Source organism: Ceratosolen solmsi, unplaced genomic scaffold (assembly GCF_000503995.2).
Source record: "Ceratosolen solmsi marchali unplaced genomic scaffold, CerSol_1.0 scaffold6, whole genome shotgun sequence".
Lineage (NCBI taxonomy): Eukaryota > Metazoa > Arthropoda > Insecta > Hymenoptera > Agaonidae > Ceratosolen > Ceratosolen solmsi.
The window spans coordinates 5,108,173-5,133,395 of NW_011948414.1; the positions used below are offsets into that span (position 1 = coordinate 5,108,173).

A 25,223-nucleotide genomic window follows, 5' to 3' on the forward strand; every position below is an offset into this window, starting at 1 on the left:
TCGTTATTTATCAGATTCAAGGCTTCACTATTTTTTAATTTTGTACATGAATAGCTAATAACATGAACAAAATTTCCATTAAATTAATAAGTCATTACTAAGTAACGTTGAAAATTTACCAATTAATAGATTTACATGAAAGCTTGTATATTTACATTAATAAGTTAAAACCAATGAAAAATATGGAGAAAATCTCGATTAGAGAAAAATTTTAAAAAAAAGAAAAAAAAAGAAGAAAAAAAATCATTGACATATAAAAATCATACTTCAATGATTTAATAAATGAATTCATATTCTGCTGTATAAGTAAAACAACATATATTTCAAATCATTAATAAATCATCCAACTTTCCCAATGCGACAAGTAAGCAAAAAGCACATATATGAATGCATACAGTACGTTGAGTAGTGATTTGCCAGCTGCTGTTGTCCGTCTCCATTTGTAATTGTCTGCCTGTAAAGCGCAACAGCATTAACGTTAGCGTTAGCCACTTGAGAAGGCCGAAGAGACTGGAAGTTACTAAAGTGCAGCTCTCTTTTCCCTATGCATTTGCCACTCGTGTATTGCTGTTGCCATTTCTCAACACTTAGGCGTCCTTTCCGTGCAAAGCAGCATCTCGCTTCCAATTTGGCCAATGCAGATATCATCATAGCAATCCCAGACATCTTAAGACACGTTTTTAATCGTAACGTACGTGCGTTATACCGATCAAGTGTGCCTCATAGAATAATTATTCTTAATTTTTTTTGTTTTGTTTTTCAAAAGTGTTATGAGAGGCTGAAATGGTAAAAAAAAGTTTTTTCCCTCTAGTTTTTTAAAATTTTATTACTTTTGAAGGAAAAGAATTAGAGAGAAATAGGAAAAAATAACACATTTATCATTAAAGCATTTTTTTTACAAAATAGAGTGATAGAGAATGAATACATGTAACGTCCGATATTTGTATGGTAAAAGTAACGAAAAATTAATACTAAAAAATGGTAATTTTAAATATGATTCTTCCACCCATAAAATAGACTAGATAATATGAAAAAATAAAAACAGAACTATGGTACTATTTAGGAAAACGTCGTTACAAGCACCATAAAAATATAAGTCTATGCTAGAAAAAATCGAGAAATATTAATGTTTTACCATATCTTTTTACGCTACATTCAATACATTTGTCATAAGTTTTCTAATTTAATTATACATATATATATATATTAAATTCATATAGAGTTCTTATGATTTTTATTAATATACTTTTTATTAATTATATATTAATGCTTTTTCAAATTAATAGAAAACATAAGATAGTTTTAGAATTTATCTATTATTAATAATGACCTTATAATAAAATAAAATATTTTTTATTGAGAAATTCATGGCCATTTTTTAGGCTTACATTAACATACCATTTGTACAGTATAAAATGGTAAATCTGTTTTTATTTATTATCGATGTCAGTAATCTATTTCTGCAAATATAAAATTACGTGCCATTGACGTCAATGATACTTATGTATTTATCAGCTTTGACGCATACTGGGCAATTTTTAAAATTATTTTTTTTTTTTATCATTTTTATATTAATTATGGATTAATTAAATTAAATGCTTCAGTGTGTAATCATCTTTTCTATATTATCGGTATATAAGCATGATTCAGTGAAAGTCAGATTTTACTTAGCTTATAAGACAATAGTTATGATGCTATAAATTTTATACGAAAATTAATTTGTTTAAATTTCGCTAAAATCATGTAAAATGTATCTTTTACTTTAATAATAATATAATCAACAATTCTAATTAATTTTTTATGAAATAAATGAAATACTAATAAAAAACGTACGATAAACTAATATAATGTAATAGCATAATTGACATAAAATAAATAAAATTCTAGTATTCATTATAGTTATCATTATAATTATAGTAGTCATTATATCAGCGTAAAATATTATTAATACATAAGTACAGCCGACAGTCTCTACCTGTTCTCTACTTCTACTAGTTTTTTCCTGATTCATAATTATATTTGCTTAATTTTAACATACAATAAAGAAACATTAAGTATCTTTTCAGCCCAATACAGTGGTTTCGGAAATAATTATCATATTACTGTTCATTTAGGTCAACTTACTATATCAAAAGGATGATGGAAAAAACCATTTCTAATTTATATTAGGAAAAACTACGTTTTTTTCCGTTTATTTAATATGGGATATTTACATGAAAAAAGGCAAGTGTCATTAGAAAATAACCGACATTAAAACAACAACTTATCCTGTTTCAAACATCTCATTAGATTACTTTTTAATTATAATAAGATAATTAATATCTCATTAATTTATAAATATAATCTGGAATAAAAGAATTCTGGTGCTGGTTCTTAATGATCTTAACCCTAATATAATACATATAATAAATTTCTATAATAATTTTAATATAATTGAAAACTTTTCACTTTTTATTATAACTATAATAAATATTATAGTTAAATATTATAATGTTTGACTATATAACTATATACTGTATAACAATACACTATAATAAATTTGATAGTGGTGAAGTACTGTTGATACATGTTTTTATAAAAAACATGATTACAAAAATAAGTAGCCTGCGAAAAATGAATTAATCCTATTATTCATTACATATACATTATAATAAATGTGTTATATTTATTTGTCGTATTAAAAGAATTGTTTGTTGAATATTAAAAGAAATATTGCTGAGGTAGAACATTAGCATATTAAACAACTGATTTAAATTTTTGGATAAATTATTTTAACTAGAATTTCGAATATTTAAAATCTTTATTTGCATACATAAATTGAACAATAGATATTTGGTTAATTGGATATTTATTAGAAAATCTAGTATTAATTAAGTATTATGAAAGTAACAAGAGAAATAAAATATATGGATTTATTAAAAATACGATAAATATTTTTGTTTGTTTTTCTTTGCATAAAATTCAAAGAATTAAATTAAATTTTTTTTTTTATTTATTTAATAATAATTTTGTATATTTAGATATATTTATTAAAATATCAAAAATTAACTGAAATAGTTATTAAACAATTTATTATAGTTAAAATGTAATTCACAAATTATTTAATGCGATTTTAATACATTTAAATTTTATTCAATTATAACTATTGTCAAGCCTTTGGAAAAGAAAAACTAGCATATTACGAAACGTACAAGTAAGTATTTTCTTTTAAATTGGTAAAATGCGAAAATATTCATTAGTAAAGATATTATAACTGATAAATGCTGATAATACACAGCTATTAATATCAGTCATATCTTATCTGCAAATATAAATTGTATTGTAATTAACTAATTTTTTTATAATATAGCATGATTATTAAAATACTAATAATCTATTGTTTTAAAGTATATTATGAAAATTATAGTAACAGATTAAATACTACCTATAATAATATAATTATGAAAATTAAGAATATTTTGGATAAATAATACTCTTAACTTCTAAATGAAAATAGCCATTTATCTTAAAAGCATCACTTGAATCTGATTAAAAACATAATAAATAACTACTACTAATATAAAAATATATTTTGTTAATAATTTTTTTTAGAAATTAAATTACAGCTTAATGTACATTTAAATATTTTAGTCTATAAAAAACATTAACTCTTTCGAAAAATTCGTACAAATAAACTAAAAGTTATTAATTTCATTTTTAAAGAATTATATACTTTATCTATAAATTATGATAAAAAAAAAAAAAAAGCTCAAACTAAAAAGATCGGCAAACCTTGTATCCATGGTTGGGTTAAGGAGGCTTCTTGAGAGAATAGGTTTATATCTGCTTGAGGTGTCTCGTGAGAATTAACCCAAATCCGTGCCCTGAGGCTTTGCAAGGGCTAAGACTGGATATCCGATCTTTCGGAATTAGTGAAGCTTGAGTTCCCAAGTCGTTATAGGTTATAACCTTGAATGCAAAGAAATGAATGACAACTCGTAACTAATAGACAACGAGAAAGGATTGAAATTGTATAATTCGAGTGTCTTAGGGAGAATTCTTAGGACAAGGAAGAGTTCGGAATAGAAAATATATACTAAAGCCTACGCCAACTTGGAAAATAATAGGACTAGCGAGAAGGCAATTTAATACTATAAGAGATCTATTTTTTAAGACAAATGAGCAAAGATGTTTGAATAAATCAATTATTTGATTGAAAAAAATATATGTATTTGTTCTAATTAAAATTATATTTAAGCTTTCCTAAAATTTTATTAATTATTAATATAATGTTTAATATCAGCAGATTTTTATTTTTCCAATTACAAGTCAATCTTACCGTACGCTTGTATATTTCATAAATATTTATTACAAAATTAGTATCGCTCAAATAAAAAAATATTGCCTGCAAGATCCAAATAGATACAACCGATACGTACATTTCTGTTTTTATATATCTCATCTTATATTTTATTGATTTAAGATAAACAAAGTTTTATATAAGAACTTTGAAATTAAGAGATAAGTGAAGTAAAATACAAATATATTAATTTCACATACTATATTTATCAATTTTGATCAAACCTTTATAAACAAATTTAGTATCTAACATTAATAAAATATAGTTTATAAATTAATAATTAGCTTTTTATTAAGAATTATACTTATGTAACTAAACTTACGCAAATTCATTTCTATATAGTACAAATTAAAATAAAAATTCTTGTTATTAATATATATATATATATGATAGCATGAAAAATAAAAAGAAGTCAATTTAATGAATTCAACAAATTAAGAATCAAAATTTATTTAAAAAATTTGTTACAGTAATTTATTATTTTCAATTACGTTAAAAAGTAAAATTTATACGATTAAAAAATGATTTTCATAAATTAAGAAAAATAATGGTGATAAATCGTGTAATGTAAATATTAATTACTCTTCTAAAACTTGAGTACATTTGTGAAACAACGTTTATTAAAGATCATTGACTTGTGAAAGCAATGTAATGTTTGAAGTTAACTTCATAAATTGTTTATAAAAATTTGATAATAGAGCAAATAAATTTACAGTAAGAAACTTTAAAATTGATGTTTTTATCATATGAATTTTTCAATAAATAATATATAAATTTATATATTTAGATTTTTTTATTTTAGAGGAAAAATGAAAATTTAAGCATTTAAAGTACTGAATTCCTTTGAAACTATACTTCATTTAAGAGATAAAGTATTATCTCAATAAATCTCAATATGTTTCTAATAAATTAATTAGAAATAAAATTATACTTTTAAAATATATACTTTTAAAAATGGTAGATTGAATAATTTAACATTATTTATAATAGTCAAAAAGAGTAAATTTTTAAAACATTTAATCAAGGATTAATAAACTGCATGTTATTTTTTAAAAGATTTGATTTTATAATATTAATCTAATAAGTTTTAAAGATGCTCATTTTATTTATTAAACACAGCAAGATATTTATACTTAAATAAAAATAAATTATAATGTAGTTTAATCACACGGCAAAAGCATTTTTTAAGGAAACCTCTTCTTTTTTTATATACTATTTATTTTATTTATACAAATATTATTTGCTGAAATTTCACTTCGTTAACTATACTTATACTATACCTCTGTATAAGTATAATAATTGTCATTTTTATTATTCAAAAACTTATTGTATAGAAATTAAAATTGTGAGTAAAATAAAAATTATTAAATACATTGAATGTAAAAGAATTTTTGTCAAATATTTAATTCAACAATTATTAAAGTAAATTTAAAAAAAAAAATGAAGTTAATCTTATGAGAATATCGGTATTACCATTTTATGAAATCATTCTATAAGGACCTTCAGCGCTATTAAAAATTTTAGTCTCTATTTGTGCACATACTACTAAGCAATCAATAACATTATTATAGAATTTTTATTATAAATAAATATATATATATATATATATATATATATTGTTATGAATTTTGATATGATGGTAGATTGCTAGATTATAACCGACTGAATTCTTACAATAATTTTTCAATGCCAATTAATTTAAAATAAATTGCTCGCTTCATCTTTTACTAGAGTAATTCAAAAACTCATCATTGTATAAATGAATTTTTTTTAACAATATTGTCAATATTATATAATATTAGTCAATATATAATCACTATAATGAGTATTAATAATGATAAAAATATACTAATTCTAATATACTAATTGTATTGTTAAATATTAACTTCATAAACTTCAATAATAATATTTTATTTATTTAAGAAAGGAAATGTTGCTACAAGTATTCGAACAATTTAAGAATAGTTATTGTCAAAACTTCTAATATACTTTACATTAATTATCCTATTGAATTCCTAATAATGTAGTCGCAAGCATGACGTGTAATTTGATGAAACATATTCAATTATATTATTATTATTATATACAATTAATCTTTTGTTAACACTGAAAATCTACACTTAACCTGCAAATGAATAAAAATTAAATGAAAAGGTCCAAGCACGTAAATAGATGAAAAGGAAAAGAGTAAATAATTATTAATGGCGTCGATATGGTTTCAAGGTTAGGTACAATGATCTTAACCCGAAGAAAAATTTGATATCAATACTCTCCATTGCTACAATAAGACTATTGCAAATTATCAAAAACTTACCAGCAATCCAAAATCAACGGCAAAATGTTGAAGTATTATATTATGTTAATCATGAACTAGCGATTGGCCATTTACAAAGAACATAGACACGTAATCACGTCGGAGAGCCAAACCGGCTTTCGCACTCTAATTTACCTCGCTTACACGTATTTATCACTTTCCTACACTTCTGCCGTGGTATTCGTTAGCCAGAGTATTTAGTTGAAGTCGGCTGGTAGTAAGTAATCACCAGTTGCTGTTAGTGCTATCGTATCACGACCGGAATAGTGTTGCAGGTCGTTGTGTTTTTGGCATGAAATTAAAGGTTACATAGATGCGAGTATGAGTATATTTTGGTAATATATTGGTTAGGGGATGGGGAACCAACGTCGTGTAAATAATTAATGGGCGTTCAGTTGGTGGTATAAGATAGCCATGTGAATGATAAAAAAGGTAATTTTGGATATGAAATAAACAAAAAATTAGAACAGTTGTTAAACTGACGAAATGTTCGATAAAGCGGTCGTTTAGTCGAATAAATTACGAATGTGGGATGAATCGTAGAGGAGTAACGTTATTATTTAAGCCGACGAACGTTACACGAAAGTATAAATATAATAATATATAATAAAATAACATATCAAGTGTATTATTTATTTGCATAGGTAATTAAAAAAAAAAAAAAAAAAAGGAAAAAAAATAGGTAATTATTGTATATATATACATAGTAAAAAGTATATGTTTTTTGTAAAGTTTGATTTATGTAAGAATTGGAAAATTTTATATTCCACTTCATTACTTTAAAGTGTCAAAAAATATGAATAACAATATTTCGTTTGCTTTAACAAATTATTAACGATTATCATACGAAAGATGAATAATATCAATAATAAGTATAAATATTATTAAGCATTTTGGATGTATTTGTGTCTTTATCGAAATTAAATAGGAAACATGCAAAATTCATCTTTCGCTACTTAAATTATATTTGTTACGTGAAAACGAAATTAATAAGCTTATTTATTTAATAGTCCATATTATGTCTACCTGATATACACTTATTCATGCAATAATGGACTTTGTTCATTATACTTCTTATATTTACTTTGCCTTTAAATATACGGTAAAGTAAATAATGACATTGAGTTTAAATTAATGTCATTGATAATGACACTGATTAATATAACAAGTAAAAGTGTTTATTGTTTAAAATTTAAGGAAAAATAAATTAAACAGAAGATCATAAGTCTGATAAACTGATTCTCTTACATTAAAAAGTATAATATATTATTAAATATGATAATAATTTGGGATATGAAAATAAAAATATAATTTTATAGATTTTAATAATTAATTTATAAACACAATCCTCTTTTTCATTCTGATACTTCAATGTCTACAAATTTATATTTTGTGATCAACAGTTACTAGAATTTAATTAATCCAGCTGTAATTAAATTGGAAACAACAAATTAGTTTAGCTTTATTATATAATTCATAGTAAATAAGATTAAAAGTTATTCAGTTATCATCTGTAATAAATAAATACAAAAAAATAGAATCATTTTCTTATTATTGGTATATTATTATAGAAAATTTAAATGTAATAGGTTTTATAATTTTAAAATAAGATTGATTTAACAAAGTCTAAATATATAAATATGTTAAGAATAGAAATATAAGTAGCTGAACTGAATACATCAATAATATTCAAATATTAGCTTTAAAAATTGTTATTGTAAAATTAATGTGACTAAGCATCATTAAAAAGTATCGACTAAATAGTTTTCAAATTATAAATTTTAAATAAAATGAGATTAATACTAAATAATATTAAAATAGAAAGTGCTTTAATTGCTTCATTATTTCAAGAAATATTGAAATTTTATTTGATAAGCAAAAAACTATAATATAAAAATTATACTAAATTATAAATAGTTATCCTTAATTTTAGTAAATTTATTCGATCTTATGAAAATATAAACATTTGTTACAGTTTGTTTGTTTGTTGTTCGTTTTTGTTTTTTTTTTTTTTAAATAATATTTTATGAATATTTTTGAGTAGAAAACGACTGTATCATTGTTTTATTTTAGTAGAATGAAATCTGAATCATTATTAATTGCAATTTTTCATACTTCTAATAGTACAAGTATAATATTCTAACTGTTATTTATCAATCTTGCTCATTTAATATTATGACATTGTAGTTACAGTGTTGTTTATATTTGAAAGTCGCATTGTTTATCTCCGAATTAATGATTATTGATATATTAGAAGGACATTTCAAATTGAGTAAGCAAATACAAAAGTATCGGATTTAGAAAATATTCATCAACATAAAATTAAAAACTATTATAAATTCAATGATTATTTTACAATTAAAACTTTAAAAAATAATAAATACTGAGATAAAGATACCAAATGAAAACTCCTGAAAACATGGAAAGTAATTTATATTTGCGTATAAAGAATATAAAAAACATTGAGTTAACGCGTAAATTAATATGATTATATGTATTGGAAACAAAACTTGAGGAATGAAAGGATTAGTAAAACAAATAAAAGCTACATTCGTTTAATAGTTACTTAAATATGTAACTAAAATGAAAGTTATACATAAAAATATTAGTTCAATAAATAATAGTAAGAAATTTGACCATGTTTAAATCAATTAATAATTGAAAATTACATAAATTTACATTTAAATTTGATTAAACTAACTTTTACAATGTTAATATTTAATCAACACGATAATTTTTAATAATTTGATATATTCTTATATTCTTATTTATTATATCGAATAAAAAAATATATTCAACTGTATAAATTTTATTCAAAATTTTATGGGAAAAAATTATTTTTTAAATACTAAATTTAATTTATTGATGAATTTCATTTTAAAGTGCTGTCTTTTATAGATTTAATGCACGTTTAATATTTTCTACAATTTGATCATGCTACATTTTATGAATTGAGAAAACCATTCAAGAAAGTATTTCTTTGAAACTACCTAAATTGATATTGCAATCCAAGCTTTAAAGTATGTTAAAAAGTATTATATGAATTTTAGTTATTCATGATATTTCATGGCATTTGTTATGTATATACGAGATAAAATTAAATATTTTCACAATATTGTTAAATTTAATTGAAACGAATTCGATTACTCGTATGTTTAAAAAATGATAAGGTGCAGTTCTCAAAACTAACACATACTTAGCACCATATATATATATATATATATATATATATATATATATATATATATAATACACCAGCATTTATTATATACTTCTAGATTAATAATTACTGCATTTATTATAAATAGAACAGTATAAATAATAATTTAACAATCACTCACTGAGCAATATTTTAAGATATACTTTTTAATATCATTTAAATTATTAAAATTGATATAAAATTTTTTCAAAACTTTTATTATTACTATAAAAACTTGAAGAACTTTTTGTAAGTTCAATGAAATGACTACTAATACAAAAGTTTTGTGGATAAAAAACAGTTTGAACTAAAAGCTATAATAATAAAATTGTAAATCACATTAAAGAAAAGAAATAAAGAAAAATATGATTACTCGTACAAAAAATATATTCCTAATTTGAATGTTCACTATTGTCTGTAAATGTTAATACATTATTTTCATTTTCATTTTTATGTACAATTACAAACTAATTTATTGAAGTTTAAAAAATGATAAATTTTCTAAAATATTTTGGGTCATTGTTAAAATTACATAATAGTGACATGTCTGACTATTGATTGTAATGCACGATAATGCACATAATTCTGTAATAAATTATATTAATTTAACTTAATTTGTATAGTTATTAACAATAATTATATTGGAAAAATAATTTTGACGAATTTTAAATTAATTTAGATTTTTTTTCTAGAATACTTAATGTTGTCCAATATTTTCTTATTTACAAGTCATGCTCAATTTATTTACAATAAAATAATTTCTTATCGAATATTTGTACATATTTCTATTTATGTATATCTTATTTTATTGCATGAAAATTATACTATGAATTTGGATATATTATAAAACAGTTTTATAATTGAAACAAAAGTTTTCTTAAAAGTTTTATATAGCTCCTAGTTTGACTAATTTTAATGGAAGATACTATATACTAAAAATTAAAAGAAATGTAATGAAGAAAATGTGCTCAAACATTTAATAAAATTAATTTATTAATTTTATTTAGAAAATATTGTGCTGTTAGGTTGACAAGCAAATATTTTATAATTTTGTAATCAAAATGTAAGCGTCAAATAATTGTTAGAAAAAACGTTACGCTTATAAAGATAAATTTTGATAACATTCATATTAAAGATAGTTATTATTGAAGATTATTTGATTATTCACTTTTTATATTCATATCATTTTAGAAAGTTTTTGAAAATGATAAGATACTAAATGACATGAATAGATTTTTATTTGTACTATTTAAGTTTCCTAAAAATAATATACAATAGAAAATAATTTCAACCCGTTAAAAAATTTTATTCATAAATTAATCAAATTAAAAGTGAAATAACTTTTAATTTAATAAGACGGGATTTAAAGTTATAATGCTGATAGAATAATTCAAATTAGATTACATAAACTTGATAATATATTGTAATTGTAGCATATATCAATTATTAAGGCTTAGATAAGAATAAAATTATGTAATTTAGATTTTAATTATGTAATAGACATTTTATTTGTAGTGAAAAATCCATAAAGTAGAAATTAGGGTTTAAAATCAAATTAATTCTTTTAGTTATATATGTGGAATCCAAGTATCTATGACTTTAAAATTTTCTTAACAAAACATTATTCTAATATTTCTAATCCAATTTCAATATATACAAGACTTTTCTATTTCTATATGAAAGAATATATAATTAATTTTTTCGAAAGAAAATTGATATAAAATGAACATGAAAGAATACTTATAATTTTTTTTTTATTATTTCTAAAATTGTATATGTGTCATCTGATGAAAGCTGCAATGATTAAATTTATGCAATACTTAAATAATCTATGTTAAAAAAGTATCTCAAGTTCAATGTTAATATTTGAAAAATAAAAATTAGTAAATCAATATTGAAAAATAATTTTAATTTGAGAATTTTTTTATAAAGTATTCTTTGAATATAAATATAATTCTCGTCTTTATATTGTATAACATAAAATAAAAAATTCTACGTATATTGATATTACATTTGGATTATTTTAATTTAGAAAATTAAATTTTGCTATATTGAGTAATTTTTGGAAATAAATTTAATAAAAAATAATTAATCTTAATTGATATATTTTTGTTTTAAAAATGATTAAAATGGTTTAGAGTTTCTAATATAATGGAGATAAATTATCTGAATATGTAAATTTTACGTTAGCATTAAAATTTTGAGATATGTAAAATGAATTCATATAATGGTATGGTAAATATATTTTTACAAATGTATTATAATATTATCGTACTATTTATAAGTGATAAAGGTTGTTCATAGGTAATAAATAAATTATTATTGTGCATGTAGGATTATTAGTTAGTACCTAGTTAAGCATCGGTGAACAAATATTTATTTATAATCAATCAACCATATTATGGGTAATTAATTTACATAATTGTGTTTAAATAAATAAAAAATAAAAAACAGCATTAATATATTAATAAAAAAATTCTATTTTAATGTAACCATGTACATCGTACATGCATATTTTGTTGCATTTGTTTTAAACAAAATATTCGCACATTACTGTTCGATCTAACAGATCGATAACACTAGATCGTCCGTTACAAACTTGTACTCACAGCAACCGTCCGAGGCATTTGGCCGATTATCATTCAAAGTAACACATTTAATCGCTTTCTCTCTCTCTCTCTCTCTCTCTCTCTCTCTTTCTTTCTCTCTACTTACTAATTAATAATTACATATCAACAATATTAACGTATGCTTATCAACATATTTGCAAGTAATTACTTGTATTTTACTTTTTTATGTCTTAATCCTATAAAAATAGCGCATAATACAATAGTTAAAAAATATGTACGTCTGTATATATCACTTTTCAATACTAATATATATATATATATATATATATATATATATATATAGATATATATATTACTAACAGTACATATGTTTATCTGTAAGATACATTTTCAGCAATTTGTATTAAGATATATTATGATCAAATCGTTGCAAAATCTATAAATAAATTGTGCTCAAATTATAATGTCCAAGATGTTTTGCTTTCATTTTGCTTACAAGTTTACCTATTCACTTATAATCGATTATAATTGAATACAAGTAAATATATTTTCATTAAATAGAACTTAAAAAATGTTGCACATTTTGCCCCTAAATTTTTAATGTGGATAAAAAACGCCTGAAAACTATTTGTGCTATTTATAGGAAGACAAAAGATGGTTTAAGTTATAACAATATTTTTATAATCTATAACTTTTAATATATCATTCTATAAGTTTTTTGAATGAAAATTTTATAGAAACAGGATTATAAGAATTTTTATATTTCTATAAAATATTGAACTTTATTTTCTAGAAATATAATTCTCTAATATATAACTATAATTTATTCGATTAAATTAATTTATTGAAATATTTATCCAAACATGAAAATATTACTTAAAAAAATTATATAAAATGTACAAATGTACGTGTAATTAATAATTAACATAAATAAATATTTAATATTTCGTAAATAAATATATAAAGAAATCCTTTATAAGTACTTCTATGCTATTATATTTCATTCATTATTGAATATAAAATATTGCGGATTCAAATATTAAATAATTTTTGTTGCTTTATTTATATATAAATATATAAAACAGTATAATTACGCTACTGAGAAGACATACTAGTTAATTTAGTACAAAAGATATCTTCATTAAAAGTATTAACATTTTTATTATTTATAGAGTAAAAATTTGTATGAAACTATTGTTAGAATTTATAATGCACATGAGCATTAATTAAATGAAATATAAGATATAAAGAATATTCGGTATAAATTAAATAATATTGTTAAATACATAGTGTCGTTTTTTAATTTTTTTAGTGTTCAAAAAAATCGAAATTCGAAAACTATTGTTCATTAATGAAATATGTAATTTAATTTTTTATCGAATGTCCGTATATTATTTCATGAAAGTGTATGAATACGTAGGCATTTATAAAATGTATATAATATGAGTTGAAAAAATTGAGTCAAAACCTTCCTTAAAATTTACTTAAAATTATTTATAAATACAAATTTAAACATGCCTAAAAATTACAGACCGTTACATCTAGTTATTATCTTTAAAACTTTAAATTAATAAAAAAAAAGAAAGGATACAATCGTTTCTTATGCAATCAGAAAAAGTGTCGAAAGGTTAATGAAAGGCAGGCAGTCTGAAAGATAGAAAGGGGATTTGACAATTTCTTCAAGCAACGTATACATACAAATACCCTTGCGTAAGTATGACTCTTCTCCTATTCGCAATTTGACTTGTGTATGGACAAAGTGGTCGCATATTCATACACGAAAGATAACGATGATATTTACTTATCTATCTGATGTCATTCGCGAATTTATCTACCCTTTTTAACTTCTTCTTTGTCCAATCGTTTTTTTATCTGTTTCTTTTTCAGTTGCTTCGTTTAAGCATAAATTGGTACGTACATAAGAAGGTCATATAAAGATACATAAGCCTATTATCTTTTATGTTTCAGTTTCTACAGTAACAATAACAATACGTTATTCAGTGTAGAAAACTTAAAAGCGAGAAGAAAGATAATTTACAAAATCAAAGAGTGAGAATGAAGCAAAATTGCAATACATAAATAAATAGAGTACATTTTTGAGTGGTTATTAATGAAATATGCATGTTCGTATTTGTTAGAGTAATTTATATCTAAATTCTCTGAAATCTAATATTTATTTTTTACCGATTCCAATTACTATTTCTTTCACAGAATGGAACAGTGAGTGTACACGTTAATATAAATAAATTAAAAGAGAAAAAAAAACAGTTTAAGTAGATCTCATTTAAGTATATCTATTGTTTTGACCAGTTCAGACTGGCATGAATAACTTGTAAGCTAACGAGTCAATGGCAAAAGCATTTAAATTTAATTTACATTAATTTAAATGTTTTCTATGTAATTTACTTGTTTATACAAAAATTTGATTTTTAATTTTAATAAATCTTCTAAGATATCGATCGAAATTTGTATTTAAAATAATGCATTTATGAAAATTATTTAATTATTATGAAACCTTGTTTAAAATTATTAAATTGAATATTGATTTTAACTGTTACAAATCACTTCAACTTCAAATTCATATTCAACAATTATTTCAGACTAATGCCTGTGGAAATATTGTAATATCTCAGTGGGGTAAGAAAATATTATTGTACGAAAAAGATGTTTATTATAAAATTAAAAGTATAATCTCAGTTATTTTTAAACGTGTAAAGTAATTTGAAGTTTTGAGTATTTAACAATATGATATAATAAATGATTACTATCTGAAGAATAAAATAAGCAATTGAAAATTAGATTTTATATATAAAGTTATTAACTATGTCATATAAATATTTAAGATAGTCAATTTTTATTAATTATTATTACTAATTGTTTAAATGAATAATGTAATAGATTTACAATTTGCTAATTCTCGCTCAATAATTATATTTAAAATTCTCTTTTAATGTCGCTCTTATATATATATATATATAATTTCTTCTATTGTAACATTACCCAAAAGTGAAAAATCTTTTATTGCTTCATTTAAATGTATAGATAGATGAGTGTAGGCTTTAAATATTCTAAGAATATAAAATTCTTATTAAGAATATAATATTCTTAGAACATAATAACTTAGTCAATTAAAAATTTGTTTACGCACTAATGCTACTATTTTTAATTTGAAATATATAGGAAGATGAACATGAACACATTTCGCTTTAATAAATCAATGTATAATTTTATATTAAAGAAACTGATGAAAAATGGATCGTTTGTTGATCGAGTATTAAATATATCGTCTCTTAATTGGATCCTTCTAACAACAGTCTTTTAAAAATTTTATAAGACAACTAGGTCATATCTTCTTCAGATTATCAGCTAAGCAACCGATTATATATTCATGTATTCATCATATTATACCCTGAATTAACTCATCGATCAACAAATACTGGTTATCATAAACACTATCAATGACTAAAAATAGAAAAAGAAAAAACGCTTTAATATCATTCACGTACAAAAAGACACTTTTACTCACACAGTCATCAAATAAAGGATCAAAAGAGCACCATAATTTTTTATTTAATATTTCGCTGGATTGTCAGTCTCGAATCATAGAAGTACATTAGATTTTAAACCCTTTAAAGCTTTGTACCTTTTTGTACTTCATTTGTCACCTCCAGTGTGACTTTTTTAAGGGCATCCAGTTTATCTATGTAAGTATTATCCAGCTGTACAGTATGCTCTACCTTCTTTCTTTCTGACTTTATCGAATCATCACTGAAACTTGTGTGTCCAGTTCCATTCGCTGTATTATTGTTTTCACTATAGTGTGAACTCGTGGCATACAATCTTTGTTTACCAGGCATCATCTTCGATAATTTTAAGATATATGGATGTAATAAATGTTCTTCATATGTATCTTCTTTTGAATCGGCAGTTAATAAACTGACGATGATTCCAACAATGATGGTCGACATACTCCCTATTAATGCATAATACATATAAGTAATTCCGTAAATATTATCTAGAATACTTTCTGGAGTTTCCTCATCAAATAAATCGTTTTTGGTAGCACTAGACCACAATACTGGCATTCCATCTTTCGATTTTACCAAGAGCGACGAAAAAGTGTCATTTTGACAACCATCCGTTGAAAGTGGCAAAGACTCGGTCGGAATATCTAAACTAAGGCGACCGAAAGTTAACCAGAGAGTCGTCACATGACTGAAAATCATCCCTGCTGATGCTCCCTTCCAATTTGCACATGGTACCAACATAGCTAATACGAACACTCCGAGAAGTGGTCCAGAAGTGGCGGAAGTCATAAGCATTGATGATTCGATCACACCCGATAACATTCCAACAAGGAAACTAACACCAATAATAAAAATACCGTAAAAGACAGATAAAGACTTGATTATTTTAAGTTGCTGTGTATCCTTAAGATTTTTTAAAGCTGGAATTTGTCCGAGAAAATCTTCAAAAGTGACGGTAGCCAAGGAGTTGAGAATAGAAACGGTAATAGTCAAGGAGCTGTTGAAAAGTGTTGCCATTACCAAACCCAACAAACCTGGCAGATAGACGAACTTATCCTCCACGTAGAATGGCACTATCTCATCGAATTTAGACGTATAGCCTAAACTCATTGGATCACAGTCGGCATAATTGGCGAAAATTACCATGCCGACAACCCAGGAAAGTGAAAAAAGTACGGTAATTACTGGGATGTTGGCCATCATTGTTCTATACAACACAAATCAATAAAACTAATTAGATATTGTAACTTGGTAGCATTATAATGACAAAAATTCACTTTATATTTATTATATTTATAATCGATAATTAATTCAATACATACACACATATATATATATATATATATATATATAGATTTCAACAGATAATACAAAATCATTTTTTATATTATTTTTAAAACATATATGTTCAAAATTTATAATAATTTATAATAATTTAAAATATACGAATAATAATAATTCGTCATAAAAGAATTTGTTAACTTTTGAGTATTATTAAATAATTAGATGTTTATATTTGAAACCATTTAATTATGAAAATTAGTACTAAAAATAGAATTCTATAACGATCATTTTCATGTTATAACATTAATAAATAAATTAATTAATTATCAATATATACATTTTAATAACCATTAGCTAATGATATTTATATTATTTTTTATGCTCATATATGTAATAATTGCCATAAATGTTAACAAATATATGTTTATTTTTTTCAAAAGTGTATTATAAGTTGCATTTCTATTTTTACGCTTTTCAAATATAAGTCATATCTTTTAGAAATAAAAAAGTTTTTATCGTAATTTATAGGGATTAATACATACTTAACAACTTTACTACGACTGCTCATGCTGCAATAACGCTGGACAAAGTTTTGCTGGCAACCAAAGATAGAGAGACTCATGAAAAGCTGACCTAAAATTGCTGATACGGTATTAACTCGAATAGTCGGATCCATGTCAAAACTGTAAAAAAAATTTTTGTATCAAGACTCTTATTACTAAAAAGATGTTAATATATATATGAAAAAAAAAAAAAAAAAAAAAAAAAAAATTTTTTTATCAAAATATATTATAAAACATGACAAAAATTATCAATAATGTTATGCATACTTAAAAAAGTCAAGGCGACCACGTTGACTAGTAACATTTACAACTGTATTGAATCCTCCAGCATCTACGGTCCCATGAATTATAATTACTATTGAAACTCCAATCATCGTCAGACCTTGAATAACGTCAGATAGTATTGCAGCTTTCAATCCTCCCTTTATAAAAACATAAATTAAATAACAAAAATTTGTATGACATACATTATCAGCTTGTTTATTAGAATTTTCAGAAGATAGAAAATTGATAGGAAAATACGTTTTAAACATTAAATTACCATTAATGTAAAAACAATTGATATCGCAGTAATTCCACATATACTCGCCCAGTAAGGAAGACCAATTACAGTTTTTAAAGCGACGCAAGGCGTAAACACTGTTACAGAGACATTCAAAAGACTTCTGATGACGTATGAAAAACTGGCGAGGCAACGAACTAATTTCGATTTGAACCTAAAAATGTTTAAAACACAGACACTTTATAAATGTTTGAGACTATCCATAATTATTATTTATAGTTTGTATGGTAAAGATTTATTCCTTAATAGCACATATCAAAAATTCCGTTATTATAAAAATAAATTCATACAATGTAACACGTACAAAGTTTCACTTTTTTCCTAATATCGCAAAAATCTTTATCAAGAGGATAACAATAAAATAATGAATATATATTTTTATTATTCAAAATATTTGAAACGAAAATGTTATAAACTTTTCTTGAAATTGTACGAAAATTCGCCAAACCTTATGTTCGTTGCAAAATATCATATTCGAGTAAATATCAGTATAAAATATGTTTATTTTTAACAAAATTTAATAAAGAAATTTCTTTTTATATTAAAACAACAATTATTTATACTGTCGGTAAATTTTACAAATGTTATTATATTAACATAACTTTATTTTAAATAAAATATATTTTTATTTTAAATTTGAATTTTGTCAGAATTAACTTAATTTGAATTTAAATTATTATTATTATGACGTATTTGACATATATTCATTAAATTAATGCAACACTTATTATTATTATTGCGTATTTCATAATATTATAAAAAAAAAAAAAAAAAAAAAGAGAAGCCAATCGAATTTTCAAAATTCTTTGAAATCTTTAAAAAAAATTTTATTGTATTTCTGAAAAGTCAAATATATAGTATAGAACAGTGGATTAAATATTTAGGATTTTATATTACCAACTTTATATCAAACATAATTTAATTAGAATTTCAATTTTATAGAATGAAAATATTGTGTTAAGCAAATGATTCAGTACAGTAGTATACGTAAGTTAATTTCAAATTATTTTTGTATGTTAATTATGATTACGAATAAAATTTCAAAAAATTCAATTTTTGTCTGTCTCTATGCTACACATGGCTACATATGATAAAATTATTCACAAAATAGATAAACATAAAAATACATAATTTAAATTAATAAGTCGTAGCATTCTAAATTTATAATCTGAATTATTATATATGAAACCCTTCGTTTAGGATAACAAATAGAACTTATCAAATACTGTAACTATATTTCTTGAATTCCTTTGAATAAAAGTCAATAGTATAAAAAAATTAGATGGATGTATTTATACTGTCCATGTTAAAGTATTTTTTTCTTAATATTTAAAATTGTCTGTTCAAATTTAATATAAATATTTATTTTTATAAGCTTAAAATATAGTATTAGTTGCAAATGTATACACTATATAGGACTATATAAATTACATAGTTATTTTGATTTAAAATTGAAACATTAAAACACCTATAATAAATATAAAATTATTTAAAGAAAACACCATAATCAAATCGTAATATGAATAACACAGTAAGTATAAAAAAAAAACCGAATATAAATTTTTCATTGAATTTTCTGTTATCTATGAACGAAAATGTTAGTTGAAATTCTTATAACATTATGTATAATAATTTAATGCTATACATATTTATAGATATATATGTTTTAATAATTTTTCAAGTACAAAATTAAAAAATAATAAACAATTCATTATATTTTTTTAAAATCAGAATTAAATTTTGATAAATTTAGATATGTTAAAATATAATTTAACTTCGGTAAGAAAATTTGTTTAAAAATCTTACGTTTTTAAATTTAAAAAAATACGTTTGTAAATACAATTAATATATTGCAATAATTTTTACAATGTAATACTATAAATTTTTTCCTTGAAGACCACAAATGAAAAATATTTGCCGATTTCTCAATTTCCTTTCAACTCTGTTTTTGTTCATTGAATAATTATTTTACAATTTCATATACATATATAAAAGATAACATATTTGCTATGTATGTTGTTGGATTATAACATGGCATACACAAAAACAGAATGTTTTGATGCTTATTCTATTTAAAAGAATAGGTAAAATATATTTTCATTTGCTGTAAATATTATATATGAAGCTTATAAATACTAAATTTACCGTATATTAATATATGTTAAGATTTACAAGTACATTATATCAAATGAAACAAAATAAAAATGTATAATCAGAAATAAATACAAATTTGAACATGAACTGAACTTGACAAATTTTATTCATATTTATAATTGATAATTGTTTTATTTAATATTAAAAGAGAATGATAAAATCGAAGTCAGAAAATATAATTTTTGTAATTGAGGTGTCATGATCATAATACGGTACTCTCTTAAATACAAATATACAATTAAGTAATTACTTTAAATGACGTAATTATGTATTTCACTATTTAAATTGAATTTAGATTATTGATAATTATTCTAAGTCTTGTAATGGAAAAAATTTCCATTATGATTTTACGCAATAATTTAAATTTATAATTCTTACACTATTATTTAATATTTGATCTGAATCGTTTTAAATTATATTTATTTATTTATTTAATTACGGAAACAATATATTTACATAGTATTAAGTAATAAAATATTAACAAGGCTCTACATATGCGAATATGCTCTACGTACTACTTTATTTTAAAGAATAGGACATTTTTACAAAATGCTTTCAATAGGAAACATACTGATTACTGAAACTGATATTTATAAAAAGACTAATTATAAAGTGATACTTATAAATTGATTGACTTTATTTAAAAAAAGGTAAAAGAATTTTTAACATAACCTTATATCGATACATTATTGTATTATTAAATTTAATAGGCATATATTTTCCAATTTTCCAGAGACTGTTTCTTATAGCTTCTATATTATTTCTACATAGAGATATATTTTTAAGAAATCATTATTAAAACATGTTTTTATTAATATTCTTATTATTGTGTTGTAATTACAATATGATATACCGTACATTATAGCCATATACTTTGTCAAAATAAGTATCATTATAGTTTTTAAATGTCTTGTTTCGAATTTCGAAGTACATGAGCAATTTATTAAATATTATAAATAATGTTCGAAGGCCGAATATTTTCATATAAGAAACAATGTAAACATTATATAAAAAGACTTGATATAGAAAAACATAATCATATAAATAAATAAAACATTTAATGTTTATAGTAATATTGTGTTATTTTTTAAATGAACGTATTGATTTTAATATTTGAAAATATTGAGGAAATATTAAAAAAGAAATTTACTTTCTATTAGATTAGTGTATTAATGAGATAAGAAAAATTACTTTTAAACTATTTATTGACAGATACATTTATTCCATATTTTAAATAATAGTTATTGAAACATAAATTTTTTAAATAAATTATTTAATCTATATTAGATATTTTCCTTTTGATAATTTTAAAAATGTTTTAAAATATGTGGAGTTCTTATGTTTTTTTTTTTTTTCAAGAATAATTTAAATTAAATATTTATAAATTTCCAAATCATTATTTAATCAAGTGCTTTAAAATTATCGTTAATCAAACTTTTCTTATATGTACTGGATACGTTGTATATATAACATGAAAATTCTATAAAATAATTTTCATACTTTTTTCCGAAAATACCAATTTGGACATATTACAAGGTACTAACAAATGCTAATTTTTGCATGAACGTTGATAATGAGGATTTATAACTTTTATCATGACGTCTGTGCATAGTGAGATAAAGAAGGCCTAGAAAGCGTGACGGAATTCCGAGCAAAAATTCTCGCGAGAAACAGGTTATAAAAGTATTAAGACGAAAAAAAAAGGTCAAACGAAAAAATAATATAAGAAAAAATTAAATTAGAGAAAAATGTCGAATATAGGTAAAATCTATCTAAAATGGTCAAGATAAAATAAAAAATAACCAAATTCTTTTATTATAAAATTTTGTCTTCGTGTATTATAAAATAAAAGTAGTAAACTATATTATTTTATATTTATTTATAAATATAGAAAAGTTTAATAAATTAATAATCTAATTATATATTTTTTAGTAATATCTTATTTTAATCATTTTATATAATATAAATTTAATAATGTGCTTAAATAAAATATTACGATCAATCATATTTGAATTACTCGTATGAAATTTTACGGTAATAAGATAAAAATTTATTAAATAATAGAATGAATCTATCACTAATCTTAAGATTAGAAATTATATAATAAATTTTGCACAAAAAGTATAAAAAATTTTTAAAAAATTGATACTGCATAAAAGGTGAGTAACGGTTGCCAATTTTTATTGTTTTAATATAAACAATTTAAATTTATAATTATTATCGAATGAAATTTATAATTTTTTAATAGTTAAAATTTTATAATACAGTTATTGGATATACACTTGTTTTTCGAAAATGTAAAGAATTATAATCATTAAATAAAGAATTGCTAATAGATAAATAATTTAATATCCATCGTTGAAATGTTAAAATATGGAAAAATAAGAATAAAAACATATTTAAACTCATATATTCTCTTTAAACTTATATTAATACAATTTGTAATTAAAGATTTTAATACTTAAATAGACTTAGAAGTAGTTTTTGGGCAGAACAGTTTTTAACCGACATGTATAAATACATAGATTTGTTAAAAATTAAATATCCCATGCAAATAATTCAGTCTGCAAATTTTTTTATTATGAATAGAGGCAATGTCTTTTAATATTCATCGTGATATTTAATACATTTTTCTTGTAATAATTAAACATATCGGTACAAGAAGCTAGATCTGCTACACTACTACTACTACTACTGCTACTACTACTACTACTACTACTACTACTACTACTACTACTACTACTACTACTACTACTACTACTACTACTACTACTACTACTACTACTACTACTACTACTACTACTACTACTACTACTACTACTACTACTACTACTACTACTACTACTACTACTACTACTACTACTACTACTACTACTACTACTACTACTACTACTACTACTACTACTACTACTACTACTACTACTACTACTACTACTACTACTACTACTACTACTACTACTACTACTACTACTACTACTACTACTACTACTACTACTACTACTACTACTACTACTACTACTACTACTACTACTACTACTACTACTACTACTACTACTACTACTACTACTACTACTACTACTACTACTACTACTACTACTACTACTACTACTACTACTACTACTACTACTACTACTACTACTACTACTACTACTACTACTACTACTACTACTACTACTACTACTACTACTACTACTACTACTACTACTACTACTACTACTACTACTACTACTACTACTACTACTACTACTACTACTACTACTACTACTACTACTACTACTACTACTACTACTACTACTAATACTTTAACCGCTACACTACTACTACTACTACTGCTACTATTAATACTACTACTACTACTGCTGTTTATACTACTACTATTATAACCGTTATTTTTAATTGGATCATAATATCATATTAATTTATGGCTAATAATTTTTTAAAATATTCTGTTACTATTTTTCTTATTAATTTAAAGAATTTTATGTTTATTTTTAGAATATATTGCTGTTATTGCTACTGCTACTGCTACTGCTATTAGCACTGCTAGTACTTCTACTAATGTTACTACTACTATTAATGTTACTATTACTATTATTATTATTACTACTACTACGATTACGGCTACTCATAATTTGATTTTATGAATTGTTTGTAATAAAAATTTTGTATAAAAATATCATATTGACTTATGGTAATAATTAAAAAAAATATTTTACCACTATATTTCATATTAATTTAAACATTTTTATTTTAATATTTAGAATATACTATGTTACTTTATACTTTAGTTACAAATTTTATACATCCGTTTTGAAACGATTTTATACTTTTGTATATATTTACTCGAACGAAAATTCTTTTGAATATTTATATATAGTTTTTTTTAGACTTTTTATACACATTAGTTTATCTTATTTTGATATTATTTTGATAAGTAATTCGATAGTTGAATACGGTTTATATTATACCAAGTATTTAATGTATTCAAACTACTGACACTTTATTAGCAACTCTTTCGCAATTATGAAATCTGATTATACCCTGCTGGCAATCGAATATTAAGTTAATTTATTAATTATCATGATTAATTTACTATTATTTTATATAACAATTCTACTTTTTACAATAAAACTCAATATAAATTTATAAGCATTCACTGTATACTATATGTTACTATATATTATGAAATATTGAGTATTTCATATAATAATTGTATACTTATTGTTTAAATATTTATTGAAAAATACTGAAATTTATACGTATTAATGTTTTTCAAATTAATTCAAATTACTAAATTATTTGAAATTACTATTTTTAATAAGATAGTTTAAAATAATATTGAAAGATTGGTGTTTATAAATAATTAGATCCAATTAACTAAAAGAATAGGATGGCTATTTATAATTTAATATTATGTTGATACGAATACAAATAGATGTAATGAACAAATTTTTTTCTTACACTTAATGCTGAGCATTATAAAAATTTTTGGTTATATTTAAGCATAAATTTTGATAAACGTAATTTAAAAAATACAGGTGTAAACAATATTTAAATGTAAATTTTCAAGGATTGTTCGGTAGAAGAATAATAAAATAAGTTGTTGGTTATACAAGATTTAAAATATTCGATAAGCCTAATAATAATATAAAATATTAATTTCTGGGTATTTTCTAGTATTTTTTTATTTTTATATCTTTAACACAAATGT

General features: G+C 22.4%; 2 protein-coding genes across 7 annotated transcripts in view; both read right to left on the bottom strand.

Moving 5' to 3' along the window:
• The window catches only part of Dip-B (Dipeptidase B), a 35,741-nt gene extending 31,764 nt beyond the window's left edge, over positions 1-3,977 (bottom strand). The window contains exons 1-2 of one of the 2 annotated variants that reach the window (XM_011506715.1): positions 3,772-3,977; positions 401-778 (exon numbers count right to left, since the gene is read on the bottom strand). In XM_011506715.1, the coding sequence (XP_011505017.1) occupies positions 401-666 (266 nt within the window). In that variant the 5' untranslated portion in view covers positions 667-778; positions 3,772-3,977. The remainder of the gene's footprint in view (positions 1-400; positions 779-3,771) is intronic. The other variant, XM_011506716.1, reaches the window with a different exon arrangement.
• An 11,637-nt stretch (positions 3,978-15,614) lies between these two features.
• The window catches only part of LOC105367883 (sodium-coupled monocarboxylate transporter 1), a 51,814-nt gene continuing 42,205 nt past the window's right edge, over positions 15,615-25,223 (bottom strand). For all 5 annotated transcript variants that reach the window (XM_011506718.1, XM_011506719.1, XM_011506721.1 and 2 more), the window contains exons 3-6: positions 18,338-18,512; positions 18,064-18,218; positions 17,776-17,916; positions 15,615-17,156 (exon numbers count right to left, since the gene is read on the bottom strand). In XM_011506718.1, coding sequence (XP_011505020.1) covers positions 16,052-17,156; positions 17,776-17,916; positions 18,064-18,218; positions 18,338-18,512 — 1,576 coding nt within the window. In that variant the 3' untranslated portion in view covers positions 15,615-16,051. The remainder of the gene's footprint in view (positions 17,157-17,775; positions 17,917-18,063; positions 18,219-18,337; positions 18,513-25,223) is intronic.